General features: G+C 24.9%; 1 protein-coding gene across 1 annotated transcript in view; it reads left to right on the forward strand.

The window, feature by feature from the left end:
• LOC111630981 (methionine--tRNA ligase, cytoplasmic-like) overlaps positions 1-24,951 on the forward strand; it is a 71,223-nt gene that overhangs the window by 24,824 nt on the left and 21,448 nt on the right. The window contains exons 4-6 of the mRNA XM_023375159.1: positions 1,122-1,238; positions 1,337-1,540; positions 13,813-13,902. Of these exons, the coding sequence (XP_023230927.1) occupies positions 1,122-1,238; positions 1,337-1,540; positions 13,813-13,902 (411 nt within the window). The remainder of the gene's footprint in view (positions 1-1,121; positions 1,239-1,336; positions 1,541-13,812; positions 13,903-24,951) is intronic.

Genomic DNA, 24,951 nt, shown 5'->3' on the forward strand with positions numbered 1-24,951 from the left:
GAACTTCGGAGACATCATTAATATAAATAATTTTAATCGCCGTTGAATAAGAAATGTTTCTTTCACAAGAAATGTATAAAATTACAGTACTGTATTAGACTTACGGTACCTAATTTACATACTGACAGACGATAGTTAGTGTAAAAATCTTCGTAGCGTGGTGCCACGCTAGACGGCGGAAATTATATATTTAATTATAACAAAGTTACAATAAGTTAATATATAATTATATATACAGTACCTAATTTATATATAATTAATATATAATTATATGTACAGTACCTAATTTATATATAATTTATATAATACTGTCCAGACGATAGAAATCTCTCCGTAGTTGGCGCTACGGACGGCGGGAAAGTAGTTCGGCTGCCCGATGACGTTTGAGGTAATTATAGGGGGTTTTTTACTGTTTTTTACGGATACCGGTCACAATTTTTTCATAGTTTTATAGGAATCGTAATTATAGGGACCGTAATTATAGGGGGGTCGACTGTTTATTTATGTCGTAATTATTTAGAATTGGGGTTTCTTACTGACTCCCCTCATCTGGGTTTTCATGGTACACTTTTAGCATCCAGATGCAACTGTTAATCTGTCCACAATAAAAGCTTTAATGTATTCCACTTAGTAGAGGAAGTGTTAGCTGTTGCATTTCTCTCATTTATTATAAGTTTGTATAATATGAAATAAAGAAAAGTACAATAAGACAAATGATTATTTGTTTTATAAACATTTCATTCTTTGAAACTGTGTCTTTGAAGTTGATGCAGTATATAAATTATTTTCTCTATTTTTATCTAATTTTTTATTTTACTCTTACATTTATCAAATATATATTGTATTATTTTACTTTGTGTGTAATATAAAAACAAAATCAACAGAATCTCAACTATTTATGCAAACCAATAGTTTTTTTTTTTTTTTATATATAGTAAATAGTTAATATTGGTAAGAGACAATAAAGAAAAGCAAAGTCAATGCTTTTGTTTTTTCTTTGGAAATGGAAGTAAGAGTGAAGAGTTTAATTGTATAATAATACAATTAAACTTTTCTTCTAACAAGTAAAATTCAACTAAATTTTATTTCATAGAAGATAATAACAACAATTTATTTTTTAGTTTGCCTGTAAAAGGAGAAAAAAATATTCTTGTTACAAGTGCTCTCCCTTATGTCAATAATGTTCCTCATCTTGGTAATATTATTGGTGCAGTATTGAGTGCAGATGTATTTGCTAGGCAAGTATTTATTTTATTTAAAACTTTATTTTAAAGACAAAAGTTTAAATAAATTTTAATAAATTAACTGTTAAATATATTATATTTCTTTTTATTAGGTATTGTCGATTACAACAATATAATACTTTATATATTTGTGGTACTGATGAATATGGCACTGCTACAGAAACTAAAGCTTTAGAAGAAGGTGTAACACCAAGAGAAATCTGTGATAAATATTTTAGATTACATTCAGAGATTTATAGCTGGTTTAATATTTCCTTTAATTACTTTGGGAGAACAACAACAGAATGGCAAACAAAGTTAGTCCTAGATTTTTATTTATTAAATACTTATTAATTAAATCTATATACTGTATATATAAATGAGGATGTTTGTTTGTTTGCTATGCATGGCCAATGGACATTACTGAAGTTAGGAGTATAACTGCCAATGGACATTACTGAAGTTAGGAGTATGTGAACATAACTGCCAAGTTATGTTGTAGGACATTAACTTCGGTAATGTCCTACATCCAACTCCAGATTGTATTGGATTTTTGTCTACATTTGATTTGTTGGCTTTACATGTACAGGTATACCTCACCTTATGTTGGTATGGCTCCAGGAGAGGCGACTTAAGTTGAAAAACAACATAAGTCGAATTTACTTGTCACTAGGCTAAACCACAAATAACATTCCCAGTTTTGTATTTTATTTGTAAATGCATTTTTAATAATATATGGTTAATAAGAATCTATTTTAAGCGTACAAACGAATAAATTTTAGTTTTTAATATAGTAAAGAAAAAAGTAATCTAAATTTACAAATTCATGTGTGTACAGTACATACTTGTAAATGTACATATTTACAATTTGGCGATGTTTACAGTACATCGTGGACTCTTTATTTGTGAATGTGATTTGCTCTAAGACATTATAAAATAAGATGTTTTTGTAAGGTTAAATAACAAATACAGTTATTAAAATTATCTTGCGACAGTAGAAAATAAACTAATTTATATTAAATTTACTAATATCGAGTGGTGCTGACAATGACACCAAATGGTACATATTCGATGTACTGTGGAAAACACCACAGTAGCTCCAATATCTACCATTTGAGCACTTAAAGACCGCTAAATAAGATGACAACACAGAAACACAGATGTTTTCATGTTTCGTTCTATAGGATTTATCATGATTATATTAACATTTATTGTAAATATACATATTTTAATATGCTTTTATGTGTTTTAATGCTTTTCTAGTGATATTTCAACTTCAATATTTGTGGCAGATGGACGTAAAGTCGAATAAAATGACTTAAACTTGATTTTTATTTTTCCATGTATTTTTTGACAAACGACATAACTCAAGGTATACCTGTAGTGCCATCTATTTGAAAAAAATTAAGAAAATAATAAACTAAATATAATTTTTACAAAAAGGATATAAATTAATATATATATATTTATATATTATATTCACTTAATTATAGCAACAATGATATAGTGGGAAATAGACATGCCATTACTCCAGTACTGTGACAGGTGGCTTGCATGGAGTGAAATAGTGTTTGCCCCTGTATATCATACTTTTCCTGTTAGCAGTAGAGTACAGTAGAGCGTCGTTTATCCGAATTAATTGGGGACTGGGGTTGTTCGGATAACCGATTATATATGAAAAAATATAACCTATTCCATGTTGAAATTTTTCTCCGTTGTGTGTCGCTTCGCATTTAATTTTCATCAATGTTAAGCCTAACGTAAACTTTTTAAAATAATAATCGTGGCTATTGTATTGTTAAAAATTATTTCTTTATTTTTTACAAACAAAATAAATACATTGAAAAATATAAAAACAAAAATATACTTTAGAAGTTAATCTAGTATCAAAAATGTTTGATTCAGCATGACACACAGTCCTCAGAAAAACACCACACAAAAGTGCCAGTGCTGCCAGCTAAAACACACATATCAACAAAAAAAATATTGGAGTAGCCCAAGATATAGCCAAAGATTGCAGCACCACAGCACTAGCGAAAATTTAAATTTGCCGACTGGAATGCTTTCGGTTAACCAACGTTTCAGATAACCGGCTTTCAGATAAACGACGCTCTACTGTATGTATCTAACCATGCCAGTTATGTATCTAACTCTGTTCAGAGGAAAATTTTTGAATTGAAATAACATAACTTGCAGTTTGTATTGGAAGTTCGTGTATAGTTAATCTGACCTCCTATTTGTAAGCTTTCCATATCTAGTCTTGCCTTTCATCTATCTAACTCTGTTCTTGAGATTAAGAAAGGACAGACATTAGACAGACAACAGTGGGAATTTATAAGTCTACAGTTCTTTTCAAATTGCAGCCCAATAAGTACCCTCCAATAACTGAGTGGATAAAACCACTGAACACCAATAGTTGGTTGTGGGTTTGTGCATCACCAATGGACTGGCCATGTGGAGTTTTCTGGGTTTTCTTCATGTTAGTAACACCAAAATAGGGGCTAGCTTTACATAAGTCTTTCCAGGATGCATCCTCTTTGACAGATTGCTCACATGTTGTGTTGCCATAACCAAATAAACCAAACTAATCTTAATAATTTTTCTATAAATATGATATTTACCAGGACATACTTAACTACCACAAAACCTGGACACATCTCTCCCCTAATTTCACCTTTCCTTATTAATTCATAAACTCATTGCCCCAAACTTCCTTCACTGATACTGCTTAAAGATGTTTTAACATTCAGCCAAATTAATATACATGCTACGATTTTAAGGCAAAGTAGAGCTTGAAGTCTTTTTATGTGCCGATGTTTATTTTTCCTATTATCATGGTGACATTGTAAATTTTTTGTAGTTGTAGATTGTATAATGTGCACTTTAAACACATGTTGAATCTTACTGTCAAATATGCTTTCAGTATTCTTATGCCACAACTTTCAAAAGTTTCCTTTACATAGATGGTTTTGCTGAGCTTTACTTTTTCAACTTGGTTTCACCAATTTTTTTTTATTGGATCACATAAAAACAATTATTCTCAAATTTTTACAATATTTTTTTATTTAAACAAGTCTTATATGAAGTCTTTCAGACGTTAAGGTTAGCAACTTTGATCACATGCGTGGCCATCACAACCTATCCAAAATTGATCACTTTTCTAACATTAATAGTAGACCAGTATTAATTAGTAGTAGTTGATCATCCTCTCTCCCAGGAGATAGTCAACTACTACTTTTAGTCAAATTAACTTCAACCTTCTGCAACAGTACTTTCTTTTTATTGGACCCACCAGTATTGTGACATTCAAATAAGAAAATTACATAATACAAGGTTATTGGTGAATACAAAATTTGATGTAAGTGGTTTTTGAGTGTGCCAAATTTAAATATTTGGTCCATTTTCTGTGAAATTTGATTCATTGGCCTTTATACCATACAATGTGTAATGGCCCCAAATATGGAATGGACGTTTGAGCAAACACCCGACTCTTCTTTTTGTCATCAGATCTCAAAGCAGTTGGTGGGAAAAGAGAGCTGCAGACAAGATTATCGACATACTTGAACTTGGATGTTGTATAACCAGCATTGTGTACTACTGTAACAACCTGACTCAATTCATGTACTGTACAAGCAAGGGTGATGAAGGGTACAAATATGCTCTGTGGATAAGAGAAGCAATGGCCACATTTATACATATCTGGGAGGCTGAAAAGAGTTGGCTGGTATGATGTAAGAGGATAGTTCAAATTTGTAATGCACTGAGAACTCGAGTTGTGTAGAAATCCCATGTATAGACAAATCTAGGAAGGTAATCGTTCTTTCCTTTTCTTCTTCCATAGAGAAAGAAATGGAGGGATACACTCTGGCTACAGATTGAATGAGAGTTAACAGCCTCAATGGTACCATCCCAAGCAATTAAGATATCATCTACATACCTAATATAGAGTAAGGAGTAATGTATTGTAATGGGTAAAACACTATACTCTAATTTCTCATAATTAACTCAGCCAAAACAACTGAGAGAGAAGAGCCCATAGGGCCACCTTACTTTTATAAAAAATACTGGCCATTAAACTGGAAATAATTGTGTGAGTGACTAGAAGGAGAGTCTCCCATATACCAAATATTTGTTGGACTGTGAAAGCTTTTTCTAGCAAAAGGGTGTTAGCAAGAATTATAGCCTCAAAATTCAGTATGGATGGATAGAGCAAATTTACATCAATTTTGTAAACCCAAAAAGTCTCTGTTTGGATTGAACCCAATCTGTTAACGATACTTGTTTCAGCTTGTAACTTTGAAGAGACCACAAAATTGGAGTTGGAACAATTGTAGTGAGCAACGTAGCCAAAGGCCTTCTCCAAATTGTACATTGGGTGAGTATGTTTGTTGATCAATGGATGTAGAGACCATCCAGGTTTGAGTTTTTCCCTCAAAGATCCACAGGATTTGTTAGTGGATGAAGAGATCCTGCCTCACAATCTGTATTGTACATGTTTTCATGAGATGTGGCATTGTACTTCCTATAAAACTGCAGATTTATATTATTTTCCTGTGCAGATTATTATGTAATGCTAAGGATAGTTTTATCTTTTTGAGAAGTCAGGGTTCTACATTGGCCCTTTACAGCAGACACAAACAGGAGCAAAAATATTTTATATTGGGGCCACAACTAGAAAATTGGCTTGCCACTTTCAAGACCATCAAGACAATATCAAAAATTACAGAACCACTACCAAACTTGCTAGAAACGCTTTAGAAAATGGTTATGGTGTGTTATGGGCCGATGCCATCCTACTTCAACAGTGCTCAGATTGCAGGGTCATTTTCAAATGGGAGTCATTTTACATAACAACACAGTTCGTGTAACGAACCTTCATTTGATCTTCAAGCAATATAGTACACATTATACAGGAAGTTAGTATGATAATTTTTGTTCAAGTTAATTCTAAATTATAAATTTTTTGCATCTTTTTATGTCTATTTTTATTTCTGCTTTATTTATTTATTATTATTATAGTTTTTTCAATGTATTGATGCATCCTATGGAGTAAGCTTTAAATTTGCCATTTGGAACATATTAATATATATATTTTAAACTGAAAATTTCCATTATTCTATAACTGAAGAAGACAATTTTAAATTTCTCGAAAGTACTTGCAGTAATATTTCAAGTAAAATAATAATGCCAACAAACAGTGTTAGTGTTTTCTTAAGAATTTTGAATATAAAATAGGAAATTAATTTTAAAAAGAAATTAAAAACAGAAATAAAACAAAGTTCAATAAAAGTTGAGCATTACATAAGATCTCAAATAGCAGGAAATATTATGTGAATAAAATTTAAAATAAATTTCTTTCATTTCATTTACAATGTGAGATCCAAATAGCCCCCGGATCTAGATTAATAATTTAAAAAATAATGTTAAAGTTTTGTCATAAATTATTCTTTCGTTTGGGATGGAAAAATAACGTTTTCTAGCGTGGAAAAACAGCTAGGAGAGTCACTTCCTTTGACGGAAGCATGAGCATTCTCTGTCTTTCCCCTTATCGGCTAAAAATCTCGCTTCGATGGGAACTGTTTACCCCTCATTTCTCTCCCTTCCCATCCGTTCACGTGGATAAAGCCTCGACTGATAATTGGTCGTAAATCAGAATATATATGCGAAGTTCAGCCGTATTCAAGGAGTTCGTCGGGAGATCTCATGGTAGAAAGAAGTCTCCATATTGGCTCCACATCTCCCTTCGGAGTTTGTCGACAGATCCGAAAGTGACAAGATGCCACACAATCGCTCGCTAAGGCCATCTCCCTTTGGAGTTCGTCGACAGTTCTAAAAGTGACAAGACTCCACAGAAGTGTTCTCTCTAAGGCCAATGCCCTTAAGAGTTCGTCCATAGATCGGAGAGTGGAAAGGATTCCATACATATGCCAAAAGACCAACGCCTCGTCATCCCCGAACAAGTTACTCCAAAGTAGTCTATGAAGTACCTCAACGAATAAGAAGACGATACTGCCAAGTAAACAGGTCGTATGTTTAAAACTAGATTGTGAGCTCTCTCTCACACTGGTATAGGCTAAGAATAGATATCCTCCAGACACTATTAATTTATTATTTCGTTCTTTGATTGATTGTCTTAGATTATTTGATTATTTCTTATTTGTATCAGTATCATTTAATTGTTTATTAAATTTTATATTTATACTTTGTTAAGAGATGTCTCTGTATTATTATTTCCTGAATCAGATCTACGGTATAAATTTCACGCGTGTTTATCTGCGTTACGCAAAGTAGATAAACTGGTGTCGGGACCTTGACATAAGGAAGAAGGTGAATTCGCCATCACCAACTTCTGCTCTAAATTCTAACTTAACTATAAGACCCTCTGCCACTTGATTTCCTATTAAATAGAAAAACCATTCTTGTTGACAACCGAGACTATTCTCACAGAATAGAACCGATTAAGTGATACTAACTTCCTAGCAGATTAGTACCCCCGGCTACTCTCACAACAAGTATAGATAATATAAAGTAAACTTATGTATGTATGTAAATAAAATGAAAGTAATCTGTTTTAAATTTTATTTATATAACATTTCCTGTTACATGAAATTTCATGTATTGGTAAACTTCTGAAGTTGAACTTTATTTTTATTTTATTCTGTTTCAAAGAGCATTTTTTTCAAAAATATGAAATGCTGTATTTAGTTTGAAAAACAAGTATTTTTTACTAATACAAATAGCTTTTCAAGTTTGAGAAGATTGATTAGAAATTTAATTTAAAAATTTAAATTTTTTTTGAAATCTAAACAGGTTAAATGTTGCTATTATAATTGTAAACCAATGTGTGTGGTCAGATGATCATGGCAGTTATAGCATTAGCATACCTCTCTGGAGACATCAGATCAAATCCTAGCAGGTTAAAAACCTGGAATTTTTGGAAGTGGTCTGTCCAGATATTTCAGGTCTTGGCCCTCACCATCTGGCTGTGCCTCATTGTGGCATAGTCAAATCCATGATGTGCATGAAGAAAAGCCATCTTAGTGTTCATAGGGTGAAAAGAGCCCAAACAAAAAACTCTTTGTGCAATAAATTTAAATAAAAATTGATGCTAAATGATGATAATATATTTGCTTATTTTTGTAATTAGTTTGTTATTTATCTTATATTTTCCTTAATAAAGATAATTATGAATAACAAAGTATTAATATCTCACAAATAAATTGTATTTCTATTATTTATAACAAAGTTTTTAAATATTATGATTAATTATGTTTACTTGCCAATATTAATTTGTTACATATCAATTTTTAAACTATTATAACTATAAGTCATTATGTTTCTCTTATCCATTTAATTGTTTTATGGTCTTTTTCTACTAGTATGTTCTCTTATACATTAATAATAAAGAATAATTTGTTTTGTGTGAGTTTTGATATTGATAAACTGTAATGTGAAAATGTATGTTCACTTGTAGTAAAAGTAAGTAAGTAAAAGGCCTAGAGATAGGCATTAGACATCAGCTCTTATTAAATTTAATTATTAATAGTAACATTATTATAGCCCAAACTAATCCAGCAATCATTTGGCTTTACTTTTAATAATTAAGTATCTTAGGCCAAGACTTCACTAGTGTAAACCTTTGCCATAAAATTTTTAATCACATGACCTATTTGCGTTTGCATCTGGATTGTGGTGGAGGTCCAGCTAGCAAAGTTTTTATGGCAACGGTGCTGTCCCAAGTGTTGAAAGTAAATACTTCTTTGCACGTGAATTGGTGGAAATGGAAGACGGTTGTATACATGATATATCAATATAAAGACAATGATTATATTCTAAGAGTTTTTTCTGTACTATAATTACAAATGTAGTAAAAATAATATCTTTATTTTCATATATTAACTTTTATTATCGTATTATTAATTAAGATAATATATAGCACTTATAAGCTTAGCTTTTATTATTATATACTCCTCAAAATTGAAGGATTTTCCTTTGGCCGTCCATATCACGTGTTTTAGGCATCCATTATTATAACTGGGATACCTCTTGTCGTAGATACATGAATACTTTCAGATGTTTTCGATAAATCTTTTCAGATCTATTCTAGAGTAGCCACAAGGGAATGTACACAAAAGCTTTTTTCCATCATTTTCGCATCATGTCACAATGACTTAGATTTCACTAACTTCTGATTGGAGGATGGTATCATTTTATGGCCATATTCACGTTGAAAATTGAACACTGCTCAACTTGCTTTTACACTGTTCGTACGACCTGCTCAGCCGTAAAATATCATGGTCACGTGATTAAAAGCTTTTACGGCAAGGGGTTTTACGCACGTTTTTACAATAGTGGATTCTTGGCCTTACTGTATTTTGCTTTTTGCCCTTAATTTCATTAAATGTTTCTAATAACCTAACCAGTTATTTATATTTTAGAGCTTATCACAGCAGTGAATAAGAATTTCTTAAATTTATTTTATATTTAAATTTACAAAAATTAATATTAGTTAAAACACATAAAGAACCAGTAAAATACAGACCACTCATTGATATAAAGTATTATTGCTTATATAATCTAGAAATACTTATTAAGTCAAAATAAAATATTTTAAACAATTCAAAAAACAGTATAAAAAGTACAGAAGAATTTTTAAATGGTTTAAAAGATGTTAAAATTGAACAGAAATATAAAATATTATTAAAGATTATTAAATAAAGATTATTGAACTGATAATTTTTGTTTTGTCTAATAATTATTTTCAATTTAATGAAAAATATTATACTCAAAAAATCTGTATACCTGTGGGGTCAATGATAGGTCCAAAATTGGCTTACTTGGATATGATTGATATTGACACATTTATAAGTAATATTAGAGGGATTAAATTTTATAATAGATATGTGAATGAATGTTTCATTATATATAATATTCAAGAAATTAATTGTAGAAATTTATTAATGATGGTTAATGAATTAGACGATAATATAAAATTTGAAATTGAAGATGAAATTAACAATAAATTATTTTTTTTAAATGTGTTGTTGTCAAGACATGCTAACACTTTACAAATATAAAAAAATAAAATAACTTGTAATATGATGTATTTTCATTCATATGTTCATAAAAAGAAACATTTTTGTTAATTTTATACAAAAAAACTAGCTGTTACACATGACTTTGCCTGTGTGGATTTTGCAAGCAAACCCCATTTATATTCTGGATTTCAACAACCATAGTAATTATTATATAACACCTACCACTGAGAATGATGAGAATTGCTGAGAATCAAACAAACTGTTTTCAATTTGATCAATTTTCTGGAATGTTTACAATCGTTCTATAATCGAACCAATATGCAATAACAAATTCAAATTTAAAACAGTTCAAACATTTGGTTAAAAAATCAAAATACATAAAAATATTTATAACAATGTCTGAAATGTTATCAATTTAATACACCTAAGTACTCAATGAAGACTAAATGTAGTTGAAAACAAAAAAGCTCATCTAAAATAGTACAGTAGAAGCCATTCTTCGGGTTAAGTCTTAATCGTCTCCCTCCCCCCCTGCGGGGGAATTTCAAAAATCCCTTCTTAGTGTGTTTTCATGACATATCCTGTGTACCAAATTTCACCTCTAGCTTCAGCGGTTTGCTATGGGCATTGATGAATTAGTCAGTCAGTCAGGACAAGTAATTTTATATATATAGATTATAAATAGAACTATTTCAGAATATAATAAGAATAGTGAAATGACTGATATTATAAAAAAGGCACTCTGGAAGGTTGGCTAAAAGATATTGAATATAATAATAATAATAATGGTATTAACAGAGAACTTAGTACAGTCGACCCCCTATAACACAGGTTTCTATAGTTCAAATTCCTATATCACAGCGAAAAAATTGTGACAGTATTCGTACAAACACACTAAAAAAAACTCGTATAATTCGGTAAAATGTCATCACCGACTCGTGTCACGACAGGATTGGTCGAATCTAGACCAATAGCAGATATTGTACAAACCGTTGAGTTTAAACAAGCAGCAGACCTACTAAAAACCATTTATTATTTAATGTCCATAAAAATTATATTTATCAGGTCAGTCCATAAGTTCATGCGTATTTTTATCTACAAAAAAAGCAACAAAAAATTTTAATTAAATTTTATTTCAATCTATAATGTATTCACCATTATTTTGTACAATTTCTTGCCATCTTGATGGTAGCTTTTTAATCTCGTCTTTGTAAAATGATTTCCGTTTTGAACCAAAATATTCAGAAATAACCTTTTTTACATTGTTCTCATCCTCAAAAGTTTTCCCTTTTAAAAAATCCTGCAAACTCCAAAAAAAATGATAATCACTGGGAGCAATAACTGGCAAATATGGTGGATGAGGTAAAATTTCCCAGTTGAAGCTTTTGAGTTGAGCAGTTGACGTTGTTGTCAGTTAGCTATTGACAGTTCATGTGGTATCCATTTTCCTAGCTTCAAAACTTTTCCGATTTGTTGTAGATGTCTATGAACAGTTCCATGGATGAATTTAAACGTTCCGCAATTTCATCAACTGTTAAAGATGGTTCTGCTTTAACTAGTTCAGAGAGAGCATCATTATCAAAGTCAACAGGTCTTCCAGTACGAGCCTTATCCTCCACACTAAAATCATTATTTCTAAATCTTTCAAACCACTTCTGCGCAGNTTTTTTTTTTTTTTTTTTTTTTTTTTTTTTTTTTTTTTTTTTTTTTTTTTTTTTTTTTTTTTTTTTTTTTTTTTTTTTTTTTTTTTTTTTTTTTTTTTTTTTTTTTTTTTTTTTTTTTTTTTTTTTTTTTTTTTTTTTTTTTTTTTTTTTTTTTTTTTTTTTTTTTTTTTTTTTTTTTTTTTTTTTTTTTTTTTTTTTTTTTTTTTTTTTTTTTTTTTTTTTTTTTTTTTTTTTTTTTTTTTTTTTTTTTTTTTTTTTTTTTTTTTTTTTTTTTTTTTTTTTTTTTTTTTTTTTTTTTTTTTTTTTTTTTTTTTTTTTTTTTTTTTTTTTTTTTTTTTTTTTTTTTTTTTTTTTTTTTTTTTTTTTTTTTTTTTTTTTTTTTTTTTTTTTTTTTTTTTTTTTTTTTTTTTTTTTTTTTTTTTTTTTTTTTTTTTTTTTTTTTTTTTTTTTTTTTTTTTTTTTTTTTTTTTTTTTTTTTTTTTTTTTTTTTTTTTTTTTTTTTTTTTTTTTTTTTTTTTTTTTTTTTTTTTTTTTTTTTTTTTTTTTTTTTTTTTTTTTTTTTTTTTTTTTTTTTTTTTTTTTTTTTTTTTTTTTTTTTTTTTTTTTTTTTTTTTTTTTTTTTTTTTTTTTTTTTTTTTTTTTTTTTTTTTTTTTTTTTTTTTTTTTTTTTTTTTTTTTTTTTTTTTTTTTTTTTTTTTTTTTTTTTTTTTTTTTTTTTTTTTTTTTTTTTTTTTTTTTTTTTTTTTTTTTTTTTTTTTTTTTTTTTTTTTTTTTTTTTTTTTTTTTTTTTTTTTTTTTTTTTTTTTTTTTTTTTTTTTTTTTTTTTTTTTTTTTTTTTTTTTTTTTTTTTTTTTTTTTTTTTTTTTTTTTTTTTTTTTTTTTTTTTTTTTTTTTTTTTTTTTTTTTTTTTTTTTTTTTTTTTTTTTTTTTTTTTTTTTTTTTTTTTTTTTTTTTTTTTTTTTTTTTTTTTTTTTTTTTTTTTTTTTTTTTTTTTTTTTTTTTTTTTTTTTTTTTTTTTTTTTTTTTTTTTTTTTTTTTTTTTTTTTTTTTTTTTTTTTTTTTTTTTTTTTTTTTTTTTTTTTTTTTTTTTTTTTTTTTTTTTTTTTTTTTTTTTTTTTTTTTTTTTTTTTTTTTTTTTTTTTTTTTTTTTTTTTTTTTTTTTTTTTTTTTTTTTTTTTTTTTTTTTTTTTTTTTTTTTTTTTTTTTTTTTTTTTTTTTTTTTTTTTTTTTTTTTTTTTTTTTTTTTTTTTTTTTTTTTTTTTTTTTTTTTTTTTTTTTTTTTTTTTTTTTTTTTTTTTTTTTTTTTTTTTTTTTTTTTTGTGTGTAATGTTTGAGTCACTCCTTCAGAGGCCTCAATTGTGAGTATTATGTCCATTACCTTCATAGTTTAATGCTAAATGTGGTATATTGTTAATTGTGTGTAGAACTGTCCATGGCTGTCTTGCTTATAGAAAATATGAAAAAGTTGGAATTTATTGTACAGCACTTGTGAGAGCACTTTTATATTTAACATCAGTTTCTTTACTTGTGTTATCTTTATGGTTATTTAAAACTTCCAACATAACTTTGATGAATTTTTATCTTATCTTTATTGAAACTCCAACCAAAGAGGGACTTTTTTTGAATCCAAAATGCATTTTGGGTGTATTGTTTATATATTAGATTTAATTATTGTAAAATTTCTTTACCTTTTTGTAAATTTAAATATAAAATAAATTTAAGAAATTTTGTTCATATTCACTGGTGTGATAAGCCCTAAAATGTAAATAACTGGCTAGGTTATTAGAAACATTTAATAAATATCTTATCTTATATTTATATTATATTTTATATTTAACTTTAATATTTCTTATGATCTTTCATCTTTTTATTCAAAATTTTATTTAGGATTGCTCAAGAAATATTTTGGAAACTGCATGAAAAAGAATATCTCATAGATGATAAAATGGAACAGTTATTTTGTCAACAATGTCAAAGGTAAGAAATTAATATTATGGTTTGAAGGATTGGTGTTAAAGTTGTAATAGATGCCTAATAATTCAACATTAAGATTTATATAACAAATTAAGTGATTTGACATGTGAAATGTTTGAATTTTGCTCTTTTTATCATAAGGCTTGGTAGAAGTAAGCCATCAAGTAAGCAAGCGAATGAATGGCTTACCAAAGTAAACCTTACTATACTAGAATGAAAACACTTTATGTCTATCTTCATTCACATTTTATTAAAAAACTAAAAATGTACACATCATCCAGACAAAATATGAGTATCATCGTGTCCTGTTATTTTTTTTCTGATCTGCATATTAAATTTCATCTTGTTCAGTTCATTTATTCCCAAGATATTGATTTTTATTGATATTTTTCATTTTATTTAAAAAAAAAAATTTTTCTTCAGCCAAAAAAGTTAAGTTTTGCAAAATGTCTGCTACATACAAACATTATCAAGTACATCATTTAAATTTTAATTTTTAAAATAACACAATATTGAACTTATTTAAATTCTATTAATTTACATTTATATAATGTTAAAACTCTGGAATATAGGTGGGAAATCCAGTTCAACTGTTGCAACTCATTCGAATGCAGAATTGTTTCTTGGAACTTCTAGTCTGTTGGACTAGACAGTTCCATGGAACCATTATGTTCTGTCAGAATTGCTGTTGGACTCAATAGTTTTCCATCAGTTTATATATATAAAACAAAATGTTTGTCTCTCTCTGTTCTTAAGTCTTTGGTCAATCTTCTCCAAATTTTTCTTGCTTATTCTCGATATTCTGAGGGAAATATAGACTACCATTAAACCTGTACACACCCCACCCTTTCCCTGATTTCGTTCCTCCTTAATAACTTCTAAACTGTTTGCACAATCTGCATGAACTTCTTTATAAATATTCTTGGACCCTGAGAAAAATATACTATAATGAAATCTGGATACCCCATCTCTCCCCTCATTTTATTCCCCTTTATTATTAACTGCTAAACCCATTGTTTGATCTGCACCAAATTTTTTATGCTTATTCTCTGGTGCTTATTTCTGTGTGTAACGGGTATAATATTACTATAATTATGGTCACTTTGTTAATATTTTTTAAAAAGGTGTACCTTTGTGAATTTTATTGTCATATTTAAGAAAATCTTTTTAATGTTATCCGATATATGGCCAGAGCTTGTGAAAACAAGACCAGAAGTATCATATGAGTGTAACTTAAAATTTAATGGTCCCCTTGTTTGGTATGATAAAAAAAATTTTTTTGTGTCATTAAATATAATCTACATGCGTCAAAATTGTTAAATTGATATTTGTATTTAAATGGTTTTTTGTAGAATTGCACTGAAGGGGGGCTTAGAAATTAAATAAGCTCGAAATGCATATGGAAATATAATAAAAGAAGTACCTAACCTGATGGCTATATAATAGTCTACTGAAATTATTTTATTCGGATTAAAGAGACAGACATTTACGGAAATATATAAAACAGCTACCATATTTGATATTTGCAATCGTATTAATACTGTTTTATACATAGTTATCTGATTTAATAAGATAGAGAGCCATAATAAGACTGAAAAAGATCAAGCTTGAGATCCTGTCAAAAGATTTAAAATATATCCAAGACAATTTCAAGACTTAGAGCAACAATGTTAAAAATTGGTAAAGTGCAACAAACCTATGGTATGATGACATTTCAGGACATAAGGAAGACATTTCTGTAAAGAAAAAATTAATACTGAAACTCACCACTATGATAGCACGTTTGACACTGCAAGCATTTTTAAAAATTTAAATTACTTAAAATGATGGAGTCGGATTAATTTTCCAATCTTACATAATTGTATTGTAGAAAATACACGAAAATTCAAATTTTCTTTCCTTTCCGACTTACGAAGGATAAGCAACTTCCAAATTCTAAAACATTACATTAATGAAATGAAATTAAAGTTAAAAAGGTAAAAGACAAACCAACTTTGCAGAGAGAAACACTTTAATTACTTTCATACACAGCTCAAATTCTGACAATTATCCATCATGGGTTTCCATTTTCTTGGAGTTGCGGTTTGGAAGCTGCTTATCCTCAGTAAGTCAGAAAGAAAAGAAAATTTGAATTTTCATGTATTATTTTTTAATACAATTTTGTAAGATTAAGAAACATTTTATTTATACTAGACATTTATGTTGTAGAGACCTTAGCAATGTGGGAGGTATTGCTCAATGTGGTTCCCATTTTGAATATTTAAAATCTGAAGGAACAATCTGTTGAATTGCCCATTATTCTTGATCCTCTGTGGTGTTTTCACATAGTGTGCTACTGTCTTTCAATATTGACAGAAACATGTCCTCAATAAACCATACTTTTAAAAATCACTATGAAATCCAAAGCACCAAAAGTGAGTTTTGGTACTAATTGTTTTTCATTTTAACGGAAATGTCATTTGTTTGTCCTGAAATGTCACTAAACCAGATTTGGTTTCATTTAGACTGCTAAATATCCCTCTAGACAGAATAGAGGTACTTTAATTACAGTCACTTGGTAGATCAGTATTCTTTTTATAGATGATTTATTCTTTTTATAGATGATATTGCTATTCAGTTTATGGACTGATTCTCAATATGTTTTATTTGTCATTTTAATATCGGGGAATGAAATAACTTTGATGGTAATAATGTAATAGTCTGGGTTCAGCATAAAGTTGAAGAGGCAGATGTCACTTTGTACACTTTGTTCACTTTGTCACTTATTAACAACTTCAGAGAGAAAAATATTTTGAAGTGTAAGCTTTTCTAGACAAGTGTTGGAGTTTTTCTCCTCTTTTTATGGATAATAAGTACTCATTTGTATGTATTCAACTTGTTTAATTTTTTTGACATTGACTTATCAGTTCTTTAAATTTGAATCTAAGAGCATGCAGGAATGTTCTGAAGGAGATGAGATATATCTCATCAATCTCTTGTAGAATTTTGTGAGCAAACTACTACCATTATCAAGGAAAGGAATTTATTGGTTGAAATATAATCAACAAGTGCCTTGTAATCACAAACTCATAAACTTTTATTATAGTTGTCTTACAGTCCTTAATTCTAATTTATCATTAATTGTCTATTTGGACACAACTTATTATTAGGACATTATACTGGTGTTTTTGGATATTGACACAAAGATGAGATCTGAATCAGAAAAAACAAAATTTATTTATTATATCACCTGTAGTAATTTATCCTGTACACATGTTACATGTGTTTTGGGCTAACATTCCTCTCATCAGCAGTATTACTATGACATTCTAAAATATAACAAACAAATAAATAAGATACCAAAATTAAGAATACAAAAATTACCCGATAATAAAATTTTTAAAAAACTTACAGTAAATTCGCATCCGAATACAATGTACAATGAAATTATAATTTGAAGGAATTTAAATACAAAATTACATAATACAGTATCATTTTCCTGTATTAAATAAAAATAAAAACAAGTAAAGATTAAATTACTAAGAATATACAGGTTTTTATTTAATACAGAAAAATGATATTATGTAATTTTGTATTTAAATTCCTTCAAAATATAATTTCGTTGTATATTGTATTCGGATGCGAATTTACTGTAATTTTTTTTTTTTTTTAATTTTATTGTTGGGTAATTTTTGTATTCTTAATTTTAGTATCTTATTTATTCGTTTGTTATATTTTAGAATGTCGTAGTAATACTGCTGATGAGGGGCATGTTAGCCCGAAACACGTGTAACATGTGTACAGGATAAATTACTACAGGTGATATAATAAAGAAATTTTGTTTTTTCTGATTCAGATCTCATCTTTGTGTCAATATCCAAAAACACCAGTATAAGNTGTAGAAATTTATTAATGATGGTTAATGAATTAGACGATAATATAAAATTTGAAATTGAAGATGAAATTAACAATAAATTATTTTTTTTAAATGTGTTGTTGTCAAGACATGCTAACACTTTACAAATATAAAAAAATAAAATAACTTGTAATATGATGTATTTTCATTCATATGTTCATAAAAAGAAACATTTTTGTTAATTTTATACAAAAAAACTAGCTGTTACACATGACTTTGCCTGTGTGGATTTTGCAAGCAAACCCCATTTATATTCTGGATTTCAACAACCATAGTAATTATTATATAACACCTACCACTGAGAATGATGAGAATTGCTGAGAATCAAACAAACTGTTTTCAATTTGATCAATTTTCTGGAATGTTTACAATCGTTCTATAATCGAACCAATATGCAATAACAAATTCAAATTTAAAACAGTTCAAACATTTGGTTAAAAAATCAAAATACATAAAAATATTTATAACAATGTCTGAAATGTTATCAATTTAATACACCTAAGTACTCAATGAAGACTAAATGTAGTTGAAAACAAAAAAGCTCATCTAAAATAGTACAGTAGAAGCCATTCTTCGGGTTAAGTCTTAATCGTCTCCCTCCCCCCCTGCGGGGGAATTTCAAAAATCCCTTCTTAGTGTGTTTTCATGACATATCCTGTGTACCAAATTTCACCTCTAGCTTCAGCGGTTTGCTATGGGCATTGATGAATTAGTCAGTCAGTCAGGACAAGTAATTTTATATATATAGATTATAAATAGAACTATTTCAGAATATAATAAGAATAGTGAAATGACTGATATTATAAAAAAGGCACTCTGGAAGGTTGGCTAAAAGATATTGAATATAATAATAATAATAATGGTATTAACAGAGAACTTAGTACAGTCGACCCCCTATAACACAGGTTTCTATAGTTCAAATTCCTATATCACAGCGAAAAAATTGTGACAGTATTCGTACAAACACACTAAAAAAAACTCGTATAATTCGGTAAAATGTCATCACCGACTCGTGTCACGACAGGATTGGTCGAATCTAGACCAATAGCAGATATTGTACAAACCGTTGAGTTTAAACAAGCAGCAGACCTACTAAAAACCATTTATTATTTAATGTCCATAAAAATTATATTTATCAGGTCAGTCCATAAGTTCATGCGTATTTTTATCTACAAAAAAAGCAACAAAAAATTTTAATTAAATTTTATTTCAATCTATAATGTATTCACCATTATTTTGTACAATTTCTTGCCATCTTGATGGTAGCTTTTTAATCTCGTCTTTGTAAAATGATTTCCGTTTTGAACCAAAATATTCAGAAATAACCTTTTTTACATTGTTCTCATCCTCAAAAGTTTTCCCTTTTAAAAAATCCTGCAAACTCCAAAAAAAATGATAATCACTGGGAGCAATAACTGGCAAATATGGTGGATGAGGTAAAATTTCCCAGTTGAAGCTTTTGAGTTGAGCAGTTGACGTTGTTGTCAGTTAGCTATTGACAGTTCATGTGGTATCCATTTTCCTAGCTTCAAAACTTTTCCGATTTGTTGTAGATGTCTATGAACAGTTCCATGGATGAATTTAAACGTTCCGCAATTTCATCAACTGTTAAAGATGGTTCTGCTTTAACTAGTTCAGAGAGAGCATCATTATCAAAGTCAACAGGTCTTCCAGTACGAGCCTTATCCTCCACACTAAAATCATTATTTCTAAATCTTTCAAACCACTTCTGCGCAGTCCTTACNTTTTTTTTTTTTTTTTTTTTTTTTTTTTTTTTTTTTTTTTTTTTTTTTTTTTTTTTTTTTTTTTTTTTTTTTTTTTTTTTTTTTTTTTTTTTTTTTTTTTTTTTTTTTTTTTTTTTTTTTTTTTTTTTTTTTTTTTTTTTTTTTTTTTTTTTTTTTTTTTTTTTTTTTTTTTTTTTTTTTTTTTTTTTTTTTTTTTTTTTTTTTTTTTTTTTTTTTTTTTTTTTTTTTTTTTTTTTTTTTTTTTTTTTTTTTTTTTTTTTTTTTTTTTTTTTTTTTTTTTTTTTTTTTTTTTTTTTTTTTTTTTTTTTTTTTTTTTTTTTTTTTTTTTTTTTTTTTTTTTTTTTTTTTTTTTTTTTTTTTTTTTTTTTTTTTTTTTTTTTTTTTTTTTTTTTTTTTTTTTTTTTTTTTTTTTTTTTTTTTTTTTTTTTTTTTTTTTTTTTTTTTTTTTTTTTTTTTTTTTTTTTTTTTTTTTTTTTTTTTTTTTTTTTTTTTTTTTTTTTTTTTTTTTTTTTTTTTTTTTTTTTTTTTTTTTTTTTTTTTTTTTTTTTTTTTTTTTTTTTTTTTTTTTTTTTTTTTTTTTTTTTTTTTTTTTTTTTTTTTTTTTTTTTTTTTTTTTTTTTTTTTTTTTTTTTTTTTTTTTTTTTTTTTTTTTTTTTTTTTTTTTTTTTTTTTTTTTTTTTTTTTTTTTTTTTTTTTTTTTTTTTTTTTTTTTTTTTTTTTTTTTTTTTTTTTTTTTTTTTTTTTTTTTTTTTTTTTTTTTTTTTTTTTTTTTTTTTTTTTTTTTTTTTTTTTTTTTTTTTTTTTTTTTTTTTTTTTTTTTTTTTTTTTTTTTTTTTTTTTTTTTTTTTTTTTTTTTTTTTTTTTTTTTTTTTTTTTTTTTTTTTTTTTTTTTTTTTTTTTTTTTTTTTTTTTTTTTTTTTTTTTTTTTTTTTTTTTTTTTTTTTTTTTTTTTTTTTTTTTTTTTTTTTTTTTTTTTTTTTTTTTTTTTTTTTTTTTTTTTTTTTTTTTTTTTTTTTTTTTTTTTTTTTTTTTTTTTTTTTTTTTTTTTTTTTTTTTTTTTTTTTTTTTTTTTTTTTTTTTTTTTTTTTTTTTTTTTTTTTTTTTTTTTTTTTTTTTTTTTTTTTTTTTTTTTTTTTTTTTTTTTTTTTTTTTTTTTTTTTTTTTTTTTTTTTTTTTTTTTTTTTTTTTTTTTTTTTTTTTTTTTTTTTTTTTTTTTTTTTTTTTTTTTTTTTTTTTTTTTTTTTTTTTTTTTTTTTTTTTTTTTTTTTTTTTTTTTTTTTTTTTTTTTTTTTTTTTTTTTTTTTTTTTTTTTTTTTTTTTTTTTTTTTTTTTTTTTTTTTTTTTTTTTTTTTTTTTTTTTTTTTTTTTTTTTTTTTTTTTTTTTTTTTTTTTTTTTTTTTTTTTTTTTTTTTTTTTTTTTTTTTTTTTTTTTTTTTTTTTTTTTTTTTTTTTTTTTTTTTTTTTTTTTTTTTTTTTTTTTTTTTTTTTTTTTTTTTTTTTTTTTTTTTTTTTTTTTTTTTTTTTTTTTTTTTTTTTTTTTTTTTTTTTTTTTTTTTTTTTTTTTTTTTTTTTTTTTTTTTTTTTTTTTTTTTTTTTTTTTTTTTTTTTTTTTTTTTTTTTTTTTTTTTTTTTTTTTTTTTTTTTTTTTTTTTTTTTTTTTTTTTTTTTTTTTTTTTTTTTTTTTTTTTTTTTTTTTTTTTTTTTTTTTTTTTTTTTTTTTTTTTTTTTTTTTTTTTTTTTTTTTTTTTTTTTTTTTTTTTTTTTTTTTTTTTTTTTTTTTTTTTTTTTTTTTTTTTTTTTTTTTTTTTTTTTTTTTTTTTTTTTTTTTTTTTTTTTTTTTTTTTTTTTTTTTTTTTTTTTTTTTTTTTTTTTTTTTTTTTTTTTTTTTTTTTTTTTTTTTTTTTTTTTTTTTTTTTTTTTTTTTTTTTTTTTTTTTTTTTTTTTTTTTTTTTTTTTTTTTTTTTTTTTTTTTTTTTTTTTTTTTTTTTTTTTTTTTTTTTTTTTTTTTTTTTTTTTTTTTTTTTTTTTTTTTTTTTTTTTTTTTTTTTTTTTTTTTTTTTTTTTTTTTTTTTTTTTTTTTTTTTTTTTTTTTTTTTTTTTTTTTTTTTTTTTTTTTTTTTTTTTTTTTTTTTTTTTTTTTTTTTTTTTTTTTTTTTTTTTTTTTTTTTTTTTTTTTTTTTTTTTTTTTTTTTTTTTTTTTTTTTTTTTTTTTTTTTTTTTTTTTTTTTTTTTTTTTTTTTTTTTTTTTTTTTTTTTTTTTTTTTTTTTTTTTTTTTTTTTTTTTTTTTTTTTTTTTTTTTTTTTTTTTTTTTTTTTTTTTTTTTTTTTTTTTTTTTTTTTTTTTTTTTTTTTTTTTTTTTTTTTTTTTTTTTTTTTTTTTTTTTTTTTTTTTTTTTTTTTTTTTTTTTTTTTTTTTTTTTTTTTTTTTTTTTTTTTTTTTTTTTTTTTTTTTTTTTTTTTTTTTTTTTTTTTTTTTTTTTTTTTTTTTTTTTTTTTTTTTTTTTTTTTTTTTTTTTTTTTTTTTTTTTTTTTTTTTTTTTTTTTTTTTTTTTTTTTTTTTTTTTTTTTTTTTTTTTTTTTTTTTTTTTTTTTTTTTTTTTTTTTTTTTTTTTTTTTTTTTTTTTTTTTTTTTTTTTTTTTTTTTTTTTTTTTTTTTTTTTTTTTTTTTTTTTTTTTTTTTTTTTTTTTTTTTTTTTTTTTTTTTTTTTTTTTTTTTTTTTTTTTTTTTTTTTTTTTTTTTTTTTTTTTTTTTTTTTTTTTTTTTTTTTTTTTTTTTTTTTTTTTTTTTTTTTTTTTTTTTTTTTTTTGTGTGTAATGTTTGAGTCACTCCTTCAGAGGCCTCAATTGTGAGTATTATGTCCATTACCTTCATAGTTTAATGCTAAATGTGGTATATTGTTAATTGTGTGTAGAACTGTCCATGGCTGTCTTGCTTATAGAAAATATGAAAAAGTTGGAATTTATTGTACAGCACTTGTGAGAGCACTTTTATATTTAACATCAGTTTCTTTACTTGTGTTATCTTTATGGTTATTTAAAACTTCCAACATAACTTTGATGAATTTTTATCTTATCTTTATTGAAACTCCAACCAAAGAGGGACTTTTTTTGAATCCAAAATGCATTTTGGGTGTATTGTTTATATATTAGATTTAATTATTGTAAAATTTCTTTACCTTTTTGTAAATTTAAATATAAAATAAATTTAAGAAATTTTGTTCATATTCACTGGTGTGATAAGCCCTAAAATGTAAATAACTGGCTAGGTTATTAGAAACATTTAATAAATATCTTATCTTATATTTATATTATATTTTATATTTAACTTTAATATTTCTTATGATCTTTCATCTTTTTATTCAAAATTTTATTTAGGATTGCTCAAGAAATATTTTGGAAACTGCATGAAAAAGAATATCTCATAGATGATAAAATGGAACAGTTATTTTGTCAACAATGTCAAAGGTAAGAAATTAATATTATGGTTTGAAGGATTGGTGTTAAAGTTGTAATAGATGCCTAATAATTCAACATTAAGATTTATATAACAAATTAAGTGATTTGACATGTGAAATGTTTGAATTTTGCTCTTTTTATCATAAGGCTTGGTAGAAGTAAGCCATCAAGTAAGCAAGCGAATGAATGGCTTACCAAAGTAAACCTTACTATACTAGAATGAAAACACTTTATGTCTATCTTCATTCACATTTTATTAAAAAACTAAAAATGTACACATCATCCAGACAAAATATGAGTATCATCGTGTCCTGTTATTTTTTTTCTGATCTGCATATTAAATTTCATCTTGTTCAGTTCATTTATTCCCAAGATATTGATTTTTATTGATATTTTTCATTTTATTTAAAAAAAAAAATTTTTCTTCAGCCAAAAAAGTTAAGTTTTGCAAAATGTCTGCTACATACAAACATTATCAAGTACATCATTTAAATTTTAATTTTTAAAATAACACAATATTGAACTTATTTAAATTCTATTAATTTACATTTATATAATGTTAAAACTCTGGAATATAGGTGGGAAATCCAGTTCAACTGTTGCAACTCATTCGAATGCAGAATTGTTTCTTGGAACTTCTAGTCTGTTGGACTAGACAGTTCCATGGAACCATTATGTTCTGTCAGAATTGCTGTTGGACTCAATAGTTTTCCATCAGTTTATATATATAAAACAAAATGTTTGTCTCTCTCTGTTCTTAAGTCTTTGGTCAATCTTCTCCAAATTTTTCTTGCTTATTCTCGATATTCTGAGGGAAATATAGACTACCATTAAACCTGTACACACCCCACCCTTTCCCTGATTTCGTTCCTCCTTAATAACTTCTAAACTGTTTGCACAATCTGCATGAACTTCTTTATAAATATTCTTGGACCCTGAGAAAAATATACTATAATGAAATCTGGATACCCCATCTCTCCCCTCATTTTATTCCCCTTTATTATTAACTGCTAAACCCATTGTTTGATCTGCACCAAATTTTTTATGCTTATTCTCTGGTGCTTATTTCTGTGTGTAACGGGTATAATATTACTATAATTATGGTCACTTTGTTAATATTTTTTAAAAAGGTGTACCTTTGTGAATTTTATTGTCATATTTAAGAAAATCTTTTTAATGTTATCCGATATATGGCCAGAGCTTGTGAAAACAAGACCAGAAGTATCATATGAGTGTAACTTAAAATTTAATGGTCCCCTTGTTTGGTATGATAAAAAAAATTTTTTTGTGTCATTAAATATAATCTACATGCGTCAAAATTGTTAAATTGATATTTGTATTTAAATGGTTTTTTGTAGAATTGCACTGAAGGGGGGCTTAGAAATTAAATAAGCTCGAAATGCATATGGAAATATAATAAAAGAAGTACCTAACCTGATGGCTATATAATAGTCTACTGAAATTATTTTATTCGGATTAAAGAGACAGACATTTACGGAAATATATAAAACAGCTACCATATTTGATATTTGCAATCGTATTAATACTGTTTTATACATAGTTATCTGATTTAATAAGATAGAGAGCCATAATAAGACTGAAAAAGATCAAGCTTGAGATCCTGTCAAAAGATTTAAAATATATCCAAGACAATTTCAAGACTTAGAGCAACAATGTTAAAAATTGGTAAAGTGCAACAAACCTATGGTATGATGACATTTCAGGACATAAGGAAGACATTTCTGTAAAGAAAAAATTAATACTGAAACTCACCACTATGATAGCACGTTTGACACTGCAAGCATTTTTAAAAATTTAAATTACTTAAAATGATGGAGTCGGATTAATTTTCCAATCTTACATAATTGTATTGTAGAAAATACACGAAAATTCAAATTTTCTTTCCTTTCCGACTTACGAAGGATAAGCAACTTCCAAATTCTAAAACATTACATT

The sequence above is a fragment of the Centruroides sculpturatus genome, unplaced genomic scaffold, assembly GCF_000671375.1.
Source record: "Centruroides sculpturatus isolate CEXI.00-Female unplaced genomic scaffold, Cexi_2.0 scaffold564, whole genome shotgun sequence".
Classification (NCBI taxonomy): domain Eukaryota; kingdom Metazoa; phylum Arthropoda; class Arachnida; order Scorpiones; family Buthidae; genus Centruroides; species Centruroides sculpturatus.